This window comes from Gasterosteus aculeatus, chromosome 20 (assembly GCF_964276395.1).
Source record: "Gasterosteus aculeatus chromosome 20, fGasAcu3.hap1.1, whole genome shotgun sequence".
Classification (NCBI taxonomy): domain Eukaryota; kingdom Metazoa; phylum Chordata; class Actinopteri; order Perciformes; family Gasterosteidae; genus Gasterosteus; species Gasterosteus aculeatus.
In genome coordinates, this window is record NC_135707.1 from 8,083,708 (window position 1) to 8,099,764 (window position 16,057).

At 44.5% G+C, this 16,057-nt stretch overlaps 2 protein-coding genes across 4 annotated transcripts in view; both read left to right on the forward strand.

Annotated features, from left to right (window-relative positions):
* The first annotated feature begins 1,054 nt into the window (after positions 1 to 1,054).
* slc2a3b (solute carrier family 2 member 3b) lies at positions 1,055 to 9,955 on the forward strand. Of its 2 annotated transcripts, XM_040165768.2 has the most exons (11): positions 1,055 to 1,188; positions 1,295 to 1,435; positions 3,856 to 3,960; positions 4,317 to 4,477; positions 4,740 to 4,980; positions 5,843 to 6,005; positions 6,204 to 6,391; positions 7,250 to 7,354; positions 7,445 to 7,546; positions 7,631 to 7,834; positions 7,933 to 9,955. In XM_040165768.2, exons 2-11 carry the CDS (start codon positions 1,412 to 1,414, stop codon positions 8,164 to 8,166), a joined length of 1,527 nt encoding a protein of 508 aa, XP_040021702.1. In that variant the 5' UTR covers positions 1,055 to 1,188; positions 1,295 to 1,411; the 3' UTR covers positions 8,167 to 9,955. The 2 variants fall into 2 exon arrangements, with proteins under 2 accessions (XP_040021702.1, XP_040021701.1); XM_040165767.2 differs by having other exon boundaries at positions 7,445 to 7,834.
* Positions 9,956 to 11,371: 1,416 nt separating this feature from the next.
* The window catches only part of ephb6 (eph receptor B6), a 37,366-nt gene continuing 32,680 nt past the window's right edge, over positions 11,372 to 16,057 (forward strand). The window contains exon 1 of one of the 2 annotated variants that reach the window (XM_040165701.2): positions 11,372 to 11,586. In XM_040165701.2, the coding sequence (XP_040021635.2) occupies positions 11,487 to 11,586 (100 nt within the window). In that variant the 5' untranslated portion in view covers positions 11,372 to 11,486. Of the gene's footprint in view, positions 11,587 to 12,441; positions 12,573 to 16,057 lie in introns of those variants that run through there. The other variant, XM_040165702.2, reaches the window with a different exon arrangement.

Sequence of the window (16,057 nt, forward strand, 5' to 3'; positions counted from 1 at the left end):
ATGTCTTTGGACCAAGTACCCGGAGAGAAGCCTCGCCGGCACGGGGCCAACATGCAGACTCCACACAGAAGGGCCGGCCGGCCGGTTTGAACCCGACCTTCTCGGCGTGAAGCGACACTGCTGGATAATCTTTTATTTAAAGACCTACGTTTTTAGTGAAATGGATTTAGAAATGAAATGTCCCCGTTGACTCTGGAAACCTTGTCAAATTCCAGACCGGGATTTAGCTGGAGATTAGACATAGTTGATGAAGAATTATGAGGGGGCCCCCATTTGTTTGTCACCCACTGAGCCGGTCTCATGATTTCTGCATGACAAGGCTTTGTATCTGAGCTGCGTGCACATTGCCTTTTGTTCTGCCGCCCTGGTGGGCAGCCGACGGGTCGGCCGGACAGAGACTCCTTTCAGCGGCGCCTTTTGTTCTGGGCCGCGGTGCCGAGCTGGAGGTTTACACTCGCCCGAGCACGTACGCAACCCCTCCCCTAACTTCAGCGCAGGGGAAATGTATCAGCGCTGATGCAAACAGCATTACGACACGACGCGAGTGAGTCGGCTGGTTTGGGAATTTTTTTACGCACAGGGTGGCATTCTTGTGCGTACAGAGGAGAGGGCATGAACAAAATAAAAGACAGTGCTGAAAAGGTGCTGGGGAACCTGTGCTGCTTTCTATACATATGAAAAAAAAGAGAGGAAGGAGGGCTGTACATCTGCCTGAGCATACTGCATCTGGACAGGACTAATTTACTGAATATAAAGACTGACACAAATCTCACATAACGGTAAAAACAAACGTACACAGATCAAGTTGTGTGATTTGTCACTGTGATAAATGTGAAATGTGAAAATATGTGGATCCATTTGAATTGGATTATAACATGTAAAGTAGCCTTCTGAGAGTAATACAACATGTTTTAAATGCAACCCCGAAGAGCATCATCTGCAGCTCCATCGCACAATGTGGACTATTAAAAGTCTTGATTCTGATGAGTTCATGCTTCGCATTGATAAAAAAGGAAGCAAAGCTCCAGTGATGTCAGAGAAGCTCATTTGAGCTCATGATTTGAGAGAGCAGAGGAAAGGGGGCGAGTACGGAAGCAGAGGGAGGGGTTCACTGTCACTTTGAACAGCAGCTGCTGGTGAATTCAGTAAGAGGAGAAAAGTGCCCTCCTCTACCTCGGTCTCGATCAGGTCCGTGGTTTACGTTCATCCTCACTGGAAGGACTTCGGCTCGGATTCTTAACCCTTTTATTCACGACATATTATTCGTATTGTGCTTGTTTGTGTTTGAATTCAGGTTTCTCTGCTGAGTGTTTGCACAGAGGTGTGTTGAAGGAATGAGAGACGGCTTCCTGCTGCAAACTGAAGTGTTCCTGTATTCTTTCTTCTAAACACCTTCTATCCAAAGGCAAAGATGGAGCGTATGGAGGATGATAAGGTAAATGCCCCTGTGTCCTCTTCCTACTGCTGCATAGGTGGACTGTGTTGTTCTCGGTTATTTCACCAGACTTACTTCAACAGTTTTCTTCACATTACTAAAATATGCTAACACATCCTCTAAAGCTGTGTGCTATATTTCCCGTTTGCCATTGTTGTTTTTATTCACACATTGCTGTGTAAAAACACAATTTTTTTACGAGTCACTGACTGGCAATTCTGTATTTTTCCGTTCTCCAGGAGTTGAGTCAGAGAGGTAGAGCGAGACCGGTGGGAGGCAAGTTTCAACTTGTGTGCTTTAGTTTCTAGTTTTTATTTTTGCAATCCTCATAAAAGTGCAATGAGGGAACAGTAGGAGAACTAGAACAAAGAGATTGACAACAGCACAAATACAGGACGAGGGGAATAGGGTTAGCTAGCGTGTACTCGAAAGCGCAAAATCATCATAACCATACGTGTCTCTCTTTATCATCTGGGGTATATCGCACTCAGGAGGATAAAATGTACAGTCAAGTTCGTGATAAGAAAAGACACAAGAAATGTTAAATGCAATATGGTGAATCAACACGAAGCGAGAAGGACAATTAATTTTCTAAAAGAGATAATACGTTTTGAGAAAGACAGGCACAAAGATTGCAAGATGACATGAATGTGGAAGTTGATGTGGAAAGAAAAGATGTGTCAAGATTCTTTCTTTGAATATTGAGAGGGACCAACTGCTGAAACACAGGAACTGCATGGAGTAAGTTACCAACATTTCTATTTACTATTAAAAGGGCGAATGGGAACTGACCTCATTAACAGAGCGAAGCTCATGAACTGAGGTTTGAACTACATTAGTAGTCACATCACATGCTCTTCACGAGCATGCAGCGTTTGATTTGCCTTTTAAGGTCATCTTAGTAGACCTGAGGTGTCAGCGTTGATATTATTGTGCGCTTTGGGTTACATATTGATCACACCTATTTCACGGCTGATTCGTTAATGTCAGCCGCTTAGAGCTGCTATAGTAAGATGCTCATCAATGCAATCAACGTGATTAAATATTGTTCAATATGAGCGCGCCTCTTCCTCACGCACACAAGCCCTTCTCCAGTGCAGCGCGACACCTCAAGACAAGCAGCATTTCTAACGCTGCGGTTTATCAGCGGGGACCTGCTGCCAAAATGTGGTTGATTGTACTCTCAAACAGTAGCTCACTTTTTAAATTCATTTTTATCCTTATCCTTCTTATGCGTTTGTTTTACTAACTCTGTATTTCTCCTTCGCTATCACTTTATCGTGTATGCAGCGCTTCCTTTGTGCCAAACTGTCAAAGACACAAAAAAAAAAGACATGAAGTCAACGCGACTTGAAGCCCGGAACACTCAGATAGTTTTAGTTCCGATCACAAGGCCACGCTGTACCAGAGCAACACGCCGAGGCTTGATTTCCACTGATTATCACTATCTCACTGTGGTGAAATGTTTAAACTATGCGATGTGTCACTCTTACTCAGTGTTTTTTTTTTAAAGATGATGAAAGAACAGGGAGTTTGTATCAGGTGAGGCTGAGGCCTTGAACTGCCTTTCATGACGTCGGGAGGAGTTCATTAGTAACATAATGTCCGGTACGCTTGTTAAGCACTTTGTAACTTTGCTTGGAAAGGTGCTATATAAATAAAGTTATTATTATTGTGACATTGGGGCGAATCCGTTTATTGTTCTAGCTTTCTGACTTAAGTGTGATTAGAAATTGTGCAAAACAACTAATTATCATATAATGAAGTTTGTGATGGAACATTTCTTTATTAAAAGAAATGGATTTCCTTTTAACATTGAGCCTATTTGGACCTTCACGCAGGATGCAAAACTATTCGGAAGCTTGGTGTATTAAAGTAGACATAAAACAGATATAGCCTCTGGGTTGGTGGTCAAATAAAAAATGAAAATAGAGGAGGAATTTCCATTTTGGATATGCTACCACCAGATAGTTCATTTGAACCAATTACTCCGATCATGCTCGTCTGGATTCCTTTAGGTTTAGCTCGTTTCCCTCCCCAGCGGGCCTTGTTAGGGATTATTGTCTGGCGTATTAGCTTGTCAGTATGACCCACTTTAATTCCGAAAAGCGAGGTAATAAAACACTCACAATAGGATCCAGTCTTTTTTCTCTCAGGGTGTCTCTGGCTACTTAGCGGAGAAATACCTCAGAGCTGCAAATCACGGAGCATGTGCCGTGCTGTAACACCTTCCACAGCACTGCTGCAGAGAGCCCACGTAGAAAGGCTCATTCTGTGTGTGTGTGTGTGTTACCAGTGCAACTATAAAACAACAAGAGCTTTGTAGAGCCAGAGACAGGCCATGTGATTGTACACAGAGTCCTTTTGCTCATTGTTGCATTGCTTTCATAACGCCTGTGTTTTTTTCTCTCTCTCAACAGCCGAAGAAGAAGTTGACCTTTTACCTTTTCTACTGCGTTTCGACAGCGGTCATTGGCTCGCTTCAGTTTGGCTACAACACCGGGGTCATCAATGCACCTGAGGAGGTGGGTTTTGTGTGTATTTTTTTTTGGGGGGGATGCGCGTGTGTGTGTGTGTTTGCTGGATGAGAGGGATTAATACTCATATTCTAACATGAATATTATAATAACCAAAAGGGTAAAGTAACATCATTTCTCATCCTTTTGTTTTGTATCGGTGGTTTTGCAAAGAGGCCCTAAACTCGAGTGTCTGGTCTCGTTTGTAACCAGAGTGCCAGAAGTTACACTGCCTCCGTGTGGATGTGTCAGAAACTCCCACAACAAAATCAAACTGTTTTGAGCGTAAACAACAACATGAGAGAAACACTTACCTAAAATGAGTCACCTCTCATCTCGGCACTCTTTTCTCTGTGTTCTGACAGAAACTGCGCAGGTTTTTCCACAATGTGTCGCTGGAGCGCACAGGGGAGCCTTTCAGCCCAGGGACCAACACCATGGTGTGGAGCTTTGCTGTTGCCATCTTCAGCGTTGGAGGCATGGCGGGGTCTTTCTCTGTCGGAGTGTTGGTCACCAAATTTGGCAGGTGAGAACTTTCAGAATAGACGCTGCAATGACAGACAATCAGTCTTGTGATCAGGATTACGGGGACAATTTGAATATTGCAATTTTGCTTTCTTTCATTTCCTTTGGCCTGTTCGGAATCTGGAAAATTATGATTTCTTACTTATTTTTGAATTGAGAAGACTGTTTGGACATCTTCTTGTTTTATCAAATAATATGCTTGTACATACTATTTGGTCATCCCTTCTGTAGTTGCTTTACTCACTCACGTCTCTCTTTCCCAGGCGTAAGTCCATGCTGCTGGCCAATGTTCTGGCTCTGATTGGCGGGGGCTTCATGGGACTGTCGGCTCTGTGTAGATCTTATGAGATGATCATCATCGGCCGCTTGATCATCGGAGTGTTCTGCGGTCTGTGCACCGGACTGACGCCCATGTACGTGGGCGAGATCTCTCCCACTGCTGTCCGAGGAGCCTTCGGCACACTGCACCAGCTGGGTGTAGTCCTTGGCATCCTGGTGGCACAGGTATGACGCTGTGGCAGTATAACTGTGACGACATTATTGATGCTGTAAGCGTATCCCTCCCGACAGATGCTTCTTCACTTGACTGATTGTAGGATTTATTATAAGCTGCGTATAAAGCACAAAACAACAAGCACGTGTTAGCTCCGTACCGTTAGCACCACGTTAGTAGCCTACACACCTAGCTGTCCATTATTTATGCTGTTTAAAAACACATACAGAGTTATTACAGTTGTTAATTATTAGAATTATTAAAACAATAATCAACCTTGTGCCTTTTCGGGTGGGGGGTAACAAATACCGTAAACATTTAACGTTAATTATTTTCTAAACCGTCAAATTCGTACTTTTGCTCTGTCTTCGCGCGCACGTTTCTACTTACTCTTTTATTCGGAGCGCCGCCTTCAGAATAAAAGCGTTTGACTTTAAACAGGAAATACACGAAACTAAGAAAACAAACAAAAAGATGCAACATTCATTGATACGCAAAAATTTGGTTAGTTATAGATGCTTTTATGTTTTGATTGTGGAAAGCTTTAGATTTCTGCAGAATAATGTGGGCGAACAATAACAGAATTTCATGTCGAAACATTGCAACGCTCTTCTGTAGTAGGGGAGAATGGGTTTGGTTGTCACACTTTCTAGTCTAGTGTGAATTGCTCATCATCACATCTTTCAACAGTATTTCCTACATTGAAGCTTAAGGTGTTGGCTTTACATGTGTATCCTTCCCATTTACCAACTTATTGTAACAAAGCGGTAATTAACTATCAAAGACACTGACACATTGTGACAAGGTGAACTGGAGGACAGCTCTGCGACTCACCTCGTATAAGTCCATCATGAGTCTGTCTATCTATTTTAGATCTTCGGCCTGGAGTTCCTTCTCGGCTCTGACAACTTATGGCCTCTGCTGCTGGCCCTCACCATCCTGCCGGCCATCCTGCAGAGCATCATGCTGCCTTTCTGCCCTGAAAGCCCCCGGTACCTGCTCATTGTCCTCAACCAGGAAGAGGAAGCAAGAAAAGGTCCGTTTTGAGACATTATGCCAACTAGACGGCAACATGAGGTTTTAATGTTACTGCATCTAGAATCACTCCTGCTTTTTTAATGACCTGTGATTCATTAAAGTTTTACCACATGGTGTTCATGGTTTATACACGTCATGTATGCACAAAACTGTCCTTGCTTGCTCTGTATTCATCCATCCCTTCTTCTCTTTGTAGCGCTAGTGCGTCTGCGCGGCTGTGAGGACGTGAGCGATGATATTCAGGAGATGAAAGAAGAAGGGATCAAGATGGCGAGGGAGAAGAAAGTGTCCATCCTGGAACTCTTCCGCTCTCCAAACTACCGCCAACCAATCATCATCGCTATCGTCCTGCAGCTCTCTCAGCAGCTGTCTGGTATCAACGCTGTGAGTAAACACCAAGGCCTACAATGGAGCAGAGAGTGAGAGATATGATCATCAAGTGTCAGTCCCATTTCATCTCATACATTAATCTTTAAAGGAGCATCAACTGAAATGATTCAATTGCGTCTGACTAGCACATGACGTGATGCTTCTTGGCTCCAGGCAATGTTAGATTGAGTGGAATAATCCGAGCCACTAAGGGTCGACAGAAGCGGCGAATACGAAAGGTGTTTGGTAGTTTATTTGCTAATAAGGTTATTTCACCACGCTGACTAAATGTGTTAGCGTCGCCTCGTCCGACCTGACAATCACAGAGTGGAGTTGCAACGGCCAGCGGCAAAAGGCCGCAGCATTGATTGAACTGACATACATACATTAACACTCATGACCCGTCTCCCTCCCCAGCACAGCAGCTAGGAGAGCTAAAACATATTATTATCATATTATTGTATGAATGTGAGTTATAACAAAAACTAAAAAGTTCAGAAAAGCGTCCTACCCAGCACTAAACCTAGTGTGCGCATGTATGTGTGCACTTATAAGTACCATTAGAAGCTAATCTCATTACCATTTTGGGGCATTTAGCTGCTAAAGAGCCCAATATTGTCAGGTGGATGTTGATGAAGAGCAACAAAAATCTTTATTGCAAGATTGATGTCAACACAGATAACATAAATATTGGTGTGTGTATTTTGATGCAATTGTTTGCTGACATGTCCGCTTTATCAACCTTAAAATGCTTGTCGATTGGCCGCCAGGTGGCCAAAGAATGAATCAATGCAGGTTTAAAATATAATAAGTACCAACTAATTTTATTAACTAAAAACGTGGTTACTGATAATAGTCTTGCTTCCCCTCCAGGTGTTTTACTACTCTACAAGTATATTCGCCACAGCTGGTGTTTCTCAGCCCATCTACGCCACCATAGGAGCTGGAGTTGTCAACACGGTGTTTACTGTCGTCTCTGTGAGTTTCTGACTACACATTCACCGTCTCAGCAGGAATGATTCATATCAACAGGATTGTTCATTTTTATTTTTCTCATTTTTACCGTAGCTCTTCCTGGTTGAACGGGCGGGACGAAGGACGCTGCACCTGATTGGTCTGGCTGGAATGGCCATTTTTGCCGTCGTCATGACGATCGCCCTGTCTTTAGGGGTGAGTGGAAATGAAAAAAACAGCGTTCCCGTTGCTCCCTCATTAAATCTCGTCCTCACTCTCTTCGTTTCTCTCTCTGAGCAGCAGACAACCCCGTCTCTGAGCTACCTGGCCATTGTGGCTGTGTTTGGCTTTGTTGCCAGTTTCGAGATGGGCCCAGGTCCGATTCCCTGGTTCATCGTGGCTGAGCTCTTCTCCCAGGGGCCCCGACCTGCTGCCATGGCCGTCTCTGGTCTCTCCAACTGGACCGCCAACTTCGTGGTGGGGTTGGGTTTCCCTAAGCTGGCGGTATGGGAAACATTTACTTCAGCGAACAAAACAAAAAAAACGTTCAGCGGTGCGAGCTGTGACTTTTATTAACTGGCATCTCTGTCTTCCTCTCTCAGGAACTGTGTGGTCCTTACGTCTTCATCATCTTTGTGATCTTCCTCATCCTGTTCTTCATCTTCACCTTCTTGAAAGTGCCTGAGACCAGAGGAAGGACCTTTGACGACATTGCTCAGGGATTCGCAGCGAAGCCCTCCGTGGAGCCTGAGGCGGTGATCGCCGGCCTGACGGAAGGCAAAGATCCTGCCCCCATGTCCCCCACCGACAAGGTTCCCATGGTGAATCTTTCTTAGAGAGGAGAAGGTACAATACAGACACATTGATATCGTAAGGAGCTATATTTCATAACGTGGGCAACTAAAAACTTAAAGATTGAACATTTACAGATGCTAAATTCACTGATTGAATTCTCTCTAATCCCCCTTGAAACATGGGGTCAAACTTCACTGAATTACTAGTACTTAACATTTGTTGACATCCCCGCTGCCAGCTCAACGCATACTGCCTTAAAAGAGGATCAACATATGTTGAGTGTTAAGTCCCGGGTCTCCGGCTACCACCAGTGTTAAAAGGTTGTGGGATTTTGGGGGGGCGGGTAAGGGGGTTACGTATTGAGGTCAAGCTTGAAAAGCCGGTTTTGGAGCCCGATAGTTTGACCTAAAAAAAAAAAAAACACTGACCCGCTGTCCTGTCTGCCTGCCTGATGTGCTTTGCTGCCAGCGGCAGGGAGTTTTCTTCAATAGACGGAATAAATATAGAGGTGTTACAATAAGTCACTCTCCCTTTCAGGTGAATAAAAAAAAGTATAGACTTAAAATACATATATTTAATGATGTAAAAAAATATATATATATTTCTCCTTGTCCTTTAGAATCCCCTGAGAGTTTAGGGTTTGTGTTTTGAAGTAATGAAAATAATATGACTTTTCTATAAATGAGTAACGTCTGCTTTTAAGAATTTTATTTGTATGATGACAAGGTGTAGTTCAGCTCTAAAAAAACATGTCGTCGCCAGCCGTTTATGCATTTCAGCAGTTGGGTACCAAAACTCAGGTGGCTTATTCTTTATACTCTGCTTCTAACTGTGTGCATCATCACTGCTTCAAGCTCTCTTGACATCAGCATGTGGTAGTAAGTTCTGCACGGTCATGCAATTAAATATCTCACAACCTTTAAAATAGTGTTACGTCAAATCAAAAGTGGTCATCAGTATTGTTTGAGCGATGCATTTAACACAATCACAATTGCACTGATATTTAATTATTATCAACTCTCATGCAGCTCTAAACAAGATATTGGCAGTGAGGTGAAATATAAACACTAAATCAATTATATTTCTAACACAAAAAAAATCTCTTTGTTTGTAGTTTTCTAATATCATGTGTAAATATTTTAGAATCTCCAGTTACTGCATCACGGCCAACGATTACAGTTCAGTATGCATGCTTATAAATGCTGTGTCATTGTTTGTACAAGTGCACCTTTGTCTTTCCGCACACTCTTAAGGAAGCACTTTTCTTTGTTCTCATCAGCGTGTTAGTTTTGCACTTTGACAGTCGGACTACTTTCTAATGATAGTTTATTCTGTGTGTGGCTCTCTGTAAATATACTGTACATGTTAGGATGTGTACGGTGTTTTGTTGTTATTTGTGCCTTATAACACTGTTTCATTGTATATCCACTGATTGTCTTGCACTGTTAATGTGGTGGATGTTTCTCAACAGTAAACAGAAGTGCGAAGTCACATGAGAGATAACCTTTACGGCCCTCTGTTCCTCCTCTGTACTAGTACGGGCGACACTTGCTTTGAGAAACTAAAAAGGAAATTGTCTTTTAAGGGAATGTTCGTCCTGAATCACGAGCATAACGGTCCGTGATGCTACGAGTCAAAGCAATGAATGTTTTATGTAAATTCAGCCTCTCTGCCTAAGTGGAAGTGTGAGAGGTTTGTCTGGTATTTCGTCTGGTCGACACTTGCACACTGCGGTAACTCCATTTCCTTTTTCTGCAAAACCTCAGTCAGCTGTACAGTTACACAGAGCTGGGCAACTTGAAACACTGAAATAAAGCCATAAGTGGAAAAGCAGACTTCAGTTTATTTTTCTGGTGTTGAACAGTTGGGTTTAAAAATATGTATTCAGTGTTGCGATGGGCGTGAGGGAGGAGTTACGCGCTCAGATTTCCTCTTGGGAAGGCCGAACCAGAAGAACACACATGTACAGACAGCATTTTACCTCCAAGAGGAATTCCCCTGCTGTAAAATTCCGCTTTCAGATCGCAGCTCTAAAGAAAACATTCTTTATAAATTACAGGTCTTTTGTGCAGTTGTATGTGATTTATTTCCAACAACGATTTTTTATTTGGTCACAAGATGCCAACATGATGACCTCTTGACACGACAACCTATAGAAGCACAAAGGAACGAGTGATTTTTGACCATTTTTGGTCAAAAACTTTAATAATTAAGTTTAACAATGAATTGACCAAAGGTTAACAATTAACTGACTAATCAACTAATCATTCCACCTCTAAAAAAGTATTTAGGATCGCACATGGAACCAGTTCTTGCTGAACCAGCCTGAAATGAATGAAGTTTTAATTCCCCGCTAAATGGCTGCAGGGCCGTGATCTAACTCGCCCTTTTACTTTGCGTCTCGGAGCAGAGAGCCTTGGGTACGGGGCCTCCGGCTGGCTGGGAACGGGGCCAGCTAACTGTGTCAGACAAATAGGCAACATCTCCCTGCAAGAGTCTACTGAGGTCTCAGTCAGTGCAGTGAACTGGGGCATGAAAGCCCATCAACAAGCTGCAGTACTGCGGCCTGACCAGCAAGTGGCGTGCGAGAGCCAGAGGGGGTCTTCAGCTGTGCGTGTGTGCGCGTGTGTGCGTGCGTGTGCGTGTGTTTTTGGATGAGTACGTGTCTTGATACTTCCTGAGAGGAGGGGAGGAGGGGCGTGTTTAGGAAGAGGGAGGATGAAGAGCATCCAAAAAATGTGTCTTAATTATATTCATTTTCCATCAAAAGGTGGAAGCGAGAGAGATCAAGAACAAAAAAGAAAAAAAGGAAAAGGGGAAAAGAAGTTGAGTAGTTTCCCGTGCCACATCTCGAAAACAATAAAATGCAAGTTAGCACAGCGTCCAGGCGTGTGCGGGATGCCACAGTCTGAGGCTCAGATGCTGAAATCAGTGCGTTTTGAGGAGAGCTGGAAGTGGCGCCGTTAGACGTGTCTGGACAGTTGTTTCACGGACCAGACAAACTTGTTTGTTATTTGTCCACCTTCTTTTCCCTCTCTGTCACTCTCTCTTGCTTTCCCTCTCTGTCTTTGTTTCCCTCAACAAAAAGGAAAAGGACTGTCTCCCACTTTCCCTCCCCCGTCCGTCTCTCTGACAACAGTGTTTTGTTTACTTCCTCTATTGGCAGTGTACTTATTGTATGTGCTGCTCTGTAAATATTTTTATCCTGCCCTCACCCATCCACCCCCTTTCTCTCCTCTCTTTCTCTCACATATAAAGGGAGCAAACAGACTCCACCTACTCTCTCACCCCCCTCTCCCTCTCCCTCCCTCTCTCTCTCTCTCTCTCTCTCCCTACTCACACACTCACTCTATCCTCTTTCATGTTCCCTCTCTCTCTCTATCAGTGTCATTCTGTAGTGGAGATGTGGAGTGTCTTTTTTTCTCTCTGTCTATTTTTTCAGCCCAATTCAGCAGAGGAAGGTAAGAACTAAACTTTCACCTGGTTTTAGATTCTTGGTTGCATGGCGAGCGTTTGGGGCGAGCGTGGCGGGATGGAGAGTTTGCACAGCGCTTCCATCATGTGCTCTTAATGAGCCCACACGTGAAGGATGGAGACTTGGTATGCGTGTCTGTAATAGCTCTCAAAGAATGTGCCTCTGTGGGAATTGCGGCCACACATGTGGGAAACCGTGGCAAGTAAAGGTAAGGCCCGCAAAAACAAAAGAAAGTGTGATTAATCCTCAATTTTTGGGGCCTCACTTCCGGCTTGCCCTTGCCCCCTCCTGAACAATTACCACATTTCCCCGCTGCTCACAGTCCTGTGTGCTTTCAATGTTGTGTGTAGTGTATCTGTGCGTTTTTGCATGTGCATGCAGATGCTTGTGAAGTGCCACTGGCAGCAAATCAGAAAGTACGTTGTTGGCCTGGATGTGCCAGGTGCGTGCTGGGGCTCCTGCAACAAAAGAATATGGAAATAAGACGGGAGACCAATGCATAATAAGTTGCATAAACCATTTCTCTTTCACATATCAACCCTGCTGTGTCGCTCATGTTCTCGCGGATGCGACTGCAAGGGATCCCGACCCCCTTCAGACGAACTAATATCAGTGTGTCCCTCGTCTCCCGTCTCTCCGAATCGCATCGGCTCTGCTCTCAACTCCCAACGCACTTTGGCTCGGAGATCTTAAAACGTACAAAAGGGAGTGAGTCAGTCAGTAATCAAGAGAGAGACTAGGAGACGGTTGACTAAAAGTGGCCAGTTAATGTGATGACTCAAACTGTACGCGCGTGTGCATCCGTGCATGTGTGCGCGTGTGTATTATTCTAGGTGCTTCCTACACATGACGTCGGCTCTTTGGGATCAGTGGCCTGCAAACAAATGACTTCTCAGCGGATCCGACCGCCTGTTGGAAAGAGCCGCACCTGTTCTACGTGTGACTCCCCTGTTGGCATCGGTGTACTGCGAGGTGTGTGTCAGTAGTGGTCCTTAGCGGAGGTAACTTATAGGTCAGCCTCATGCCACAGATTTGAGCTTTGTTTGTAACAGATGGCCTGGACTAAGATGAGGCAGAAGGATAGAGAGGGAGAGAGGCTGCACGGCCTTACTGGCCTACTGACTGTTTGTGTAATTGAAATAGGGCTCTACGTAATACAGTATTAACCCAATAGCGTCCATATAAGTCCATATGAACTGAACCATCAAGTTATGTCGCAAAGGGAAGATTTGGCGCTTTGACCGCGACACTGTCTGACTTTATTGTTTATAGTCACATACGCTTTTGAAGCGTATATGTGTACCCACCATAAACAACTCTCTTCATTGTCTGCTTTCACACCTCAAATCCATGAGGAAATGTCCCTTTAATCCTCCAGTTATTGCCGTGAAGAGTATGAAGTGCTAGTTTTCTGCCTCTTTGCATGCAGACGAACTGCAAAATGAGTGACAGGCTGGTTGATTTATCACTCTCACTGGCGGAAGCGTCGACACGTTCGCCCACGTGCATTGTTGATGTGAGGGACTGATGAGGAGCCACATGGCTGGCCTCTAAATTTTCCGATCTGTGTCGTTCACATCGGGTTAACACACCGCACTGAAAAGGGGGAGGGGGGGGTGGAGGGTCTGTGCAGGATGCACACCTGATGCCCCTCAAGCTCTTCTCGTCATGGATGAGAGGTGATGCTCACCGAGCTGTGCATATCATCAAATTAACCTTCTATCATTAATGGAACTCATGTCATACACTGAAAGGGTATTTAATCTGATTCTTGCCAAGAGGCTGCACAGACTGTGGAGTAAGTGTTTCCCAGTAAAAAAAATAAATAAGATGCAAATGAAAATCAGGTGAAAGAAAAAGCTCAGGTGTTATCTGCAGTGCTGGAAAGTAAGTCAATATTTTTGCAATCGTATACAAGTTTGAGTGTTTCCACTTGTAACATTGGTCCTCTGCATTTCAGGTCAAGTGGGGACATTGTCCCCCAAATTTAACAATTTATACAAACCAGGTGCTCCCAGTGTTGAGGCATACTACATGAGCCTACCATTGGCCTACTCATTAAATTACTTTACTAAATAAAGTGTTGTTACTCTGCTCAACATCAAAAAAAGTCCCTCACCCTTATCAACAACTTTGTATTTGTACAAATTGTATACAAATGTGTTTTTATTTTGTGTAAAACTAGGAACACTCAATGATAAAAATGCAAAAAGCTGAAACTAGTCAGACAAACCTTTCTGGCTGTCAATAAGGGTTGAATAAAGCTCCAGGCTAATTGAGAGCAGCCTGCTACGTTGATGTTCTCACTTTAAGGTCAAGTGGGCCATCTTTCCTGCCGTCACTTTCTTTGCCTTTAGCTGGATATCAATTAAGCGGATTACCGTCCTCTATCCTGGGTGTTGTAAGCCATTTTTCCTGGGACCTGATGAATTGATTATAAGAGAATTAACGGCATCCGTGTCACAGTGGGACCGCAGCAGGACTAATGGCACCAACAGTCCTAAAAAGCTTTTTTTTTGCCCGCATGTGTACCGTTAAGTGGAGGAAGCAGCATCCCCATCATTGACACCGCGAACGGGCTTTATTTTTAGCTCTGTCTTTGCATTTGTATTCGTAAAAGAAGCATCATTTTCCGTGGCTGCTGTAGAGCTCTGTAGCTCCTCAAATGAATCACATATCTGCCATTTGAGCAATGAGAGGTTGACGCTGTCAGCCAGCACTGTTTGCTTTGAGTCAGCCGCTGTTCAGGCAGAGAGTGCCGTAGATAATATGCCTGTGTGGACGGCCGACGAATTACAAGATGAATGTGCGGTGTGGGCCGCGGTGAAGGAAGAATGTGGCTTTTTGAATGTCGTATTACAGCTGCTCTCGGCAGTTTGCGTGTTGGCTTTTCGACTGAACAGCATGAGAGCAAAGTTTGATTGATGAAGGCTTTACCGTTCAGAAACGACACAATGGGATGACAGTTCACTGCATTTACATTCCTTCTCCTCCATAGTTATCGTTGAGGGGGAAGGAGTGATGAAAATATTGTATGTTCTGTTTCTGATAATTAAGATCTTCATACTTTCTGCTAAGGAGAAAGTCTCACAGCAAACCAGTCGACAGGGGAAGGGCCAAACCTCTCTGATGTAACACCATTAAGGCGGATCTTTCCACGGTGTTTGTCAAAACTCTTTTAAAATGAAATTCCTCTGTCAAACTGTCGCTTTAAGAAGTAGTTCCACCAGATGTTGACCCTGACAGTCTTATTTCTGCAAACGCCTCGTGGCCGAGCACGAGGGTCCGTTTTGGTTCAACCTCCTCCCGCCCCGTGCCTGTTGCTGCCTGTTCAGCGGCTCCTTGCAGGCGTCGCTCCGTCGTCCAACCTGGCTTAACTATTGTTTCTCAGATCTGCACGTTCATTCAGCAATGGCAGAGAAGTTTTGTTAACTCTCTTTGACGTGTGCATGCTTATTTCTGGAATCACGTTAATCCCCCTCTCCCCCCCAATCCACCCTCCTGCTCGCTCTCTGTCTTGGCGTATCACTCTCTCCTTGTGGTTGTTCGTAATGATGGTTCGGTGTAGGCCTTGCCCTTCACTGGCTGTCTATGGGTGGGAGCATCTGGAGCGTACAAAGCATGGGCGGAGATGGGTGGATGAGTGGACAAAAGACAAAAACGCAATCTGACCGCCGCCTAGAACGCTCGCAGTCATTGTGGGAGTTTCCGATGGAAACGCGTGTGTTCCTGCAGCTTGCTGTTGCCTGTGGGTCCGGCACACTTTGCATGGTACATTCACTTTGGTGTTAAGGTATTTCACACGCTCACACCCCTCAAACCTGTGTTAATATTTACACTGAAACTCTTTTTCACCGATTTTCTCGGGTGTTCCATTGCCTCGAAAAAGTGTGCGGTAATGTAGCATACATCCCCACGCCGGAGAGGCGTGACATGAACAACAGCACTACACTGGGCGCTGGAGAGTGTCGGTGCACGCATGACCACACAGGGAGGCAAAGTGTTGGGCAGAAGAGAGATGGATGGTGAGAGGGTCACTTAGCTGAAGTGAACACTCCAGCGGCAGGAGGGACCGATGCAGGACACCTCTGCATAATAGAAAAAAGCATTTACACCCACGCCGCACATGGAGAGAGAGAGAGAGATAGAGAGGGGCAAAGCATGGAAAAAAGCACATTGAAATTCATAACCGCAATCCTCTCCTCATCCTCCTCTCAGTCCTGTCTCATAATCCTGCCCTTTTCATTCTTTTGTCTCCTCTTTTGCTCTCTCTGAGGAGGTATCACAGCGTTCTGAAACACAACAGCAGCCGGCATCAATAATGGAGCATGGCGTATCTCCTTATTACGTACAGAGATGCCTGCCGTACTGTCACTTTTTAGATGAATAATACACACACATGGAGAGGGGGGGCGAAAGGGACAAGGGACAAGATGGAGGTAGAGAAAGGCCAAAAG

Bases quoted from the DNA above. Each gene is read 5' to 3' on its own strand.
- slc2a3b (XM_040165767.2), top strand. From the start codon at position 1,412: ATGGAGCGTATGGAGGATGATAAG. The intron at 6,006-6,203 runs GTCCGTTTTGAG...TTCTCTTTGTAG, and splicing joins GGAAGAGGAAGCAAGAAAAG to CGCTAGTGCGTCTGCGCGGC. The intron at 6,392-7,249 runs GTGAGTAAACAC...CTTCCCCTCCAG, and splicing joins AGCTGTCTGGTATCAACGCT to GTGTTTTACTACTCTACAAG.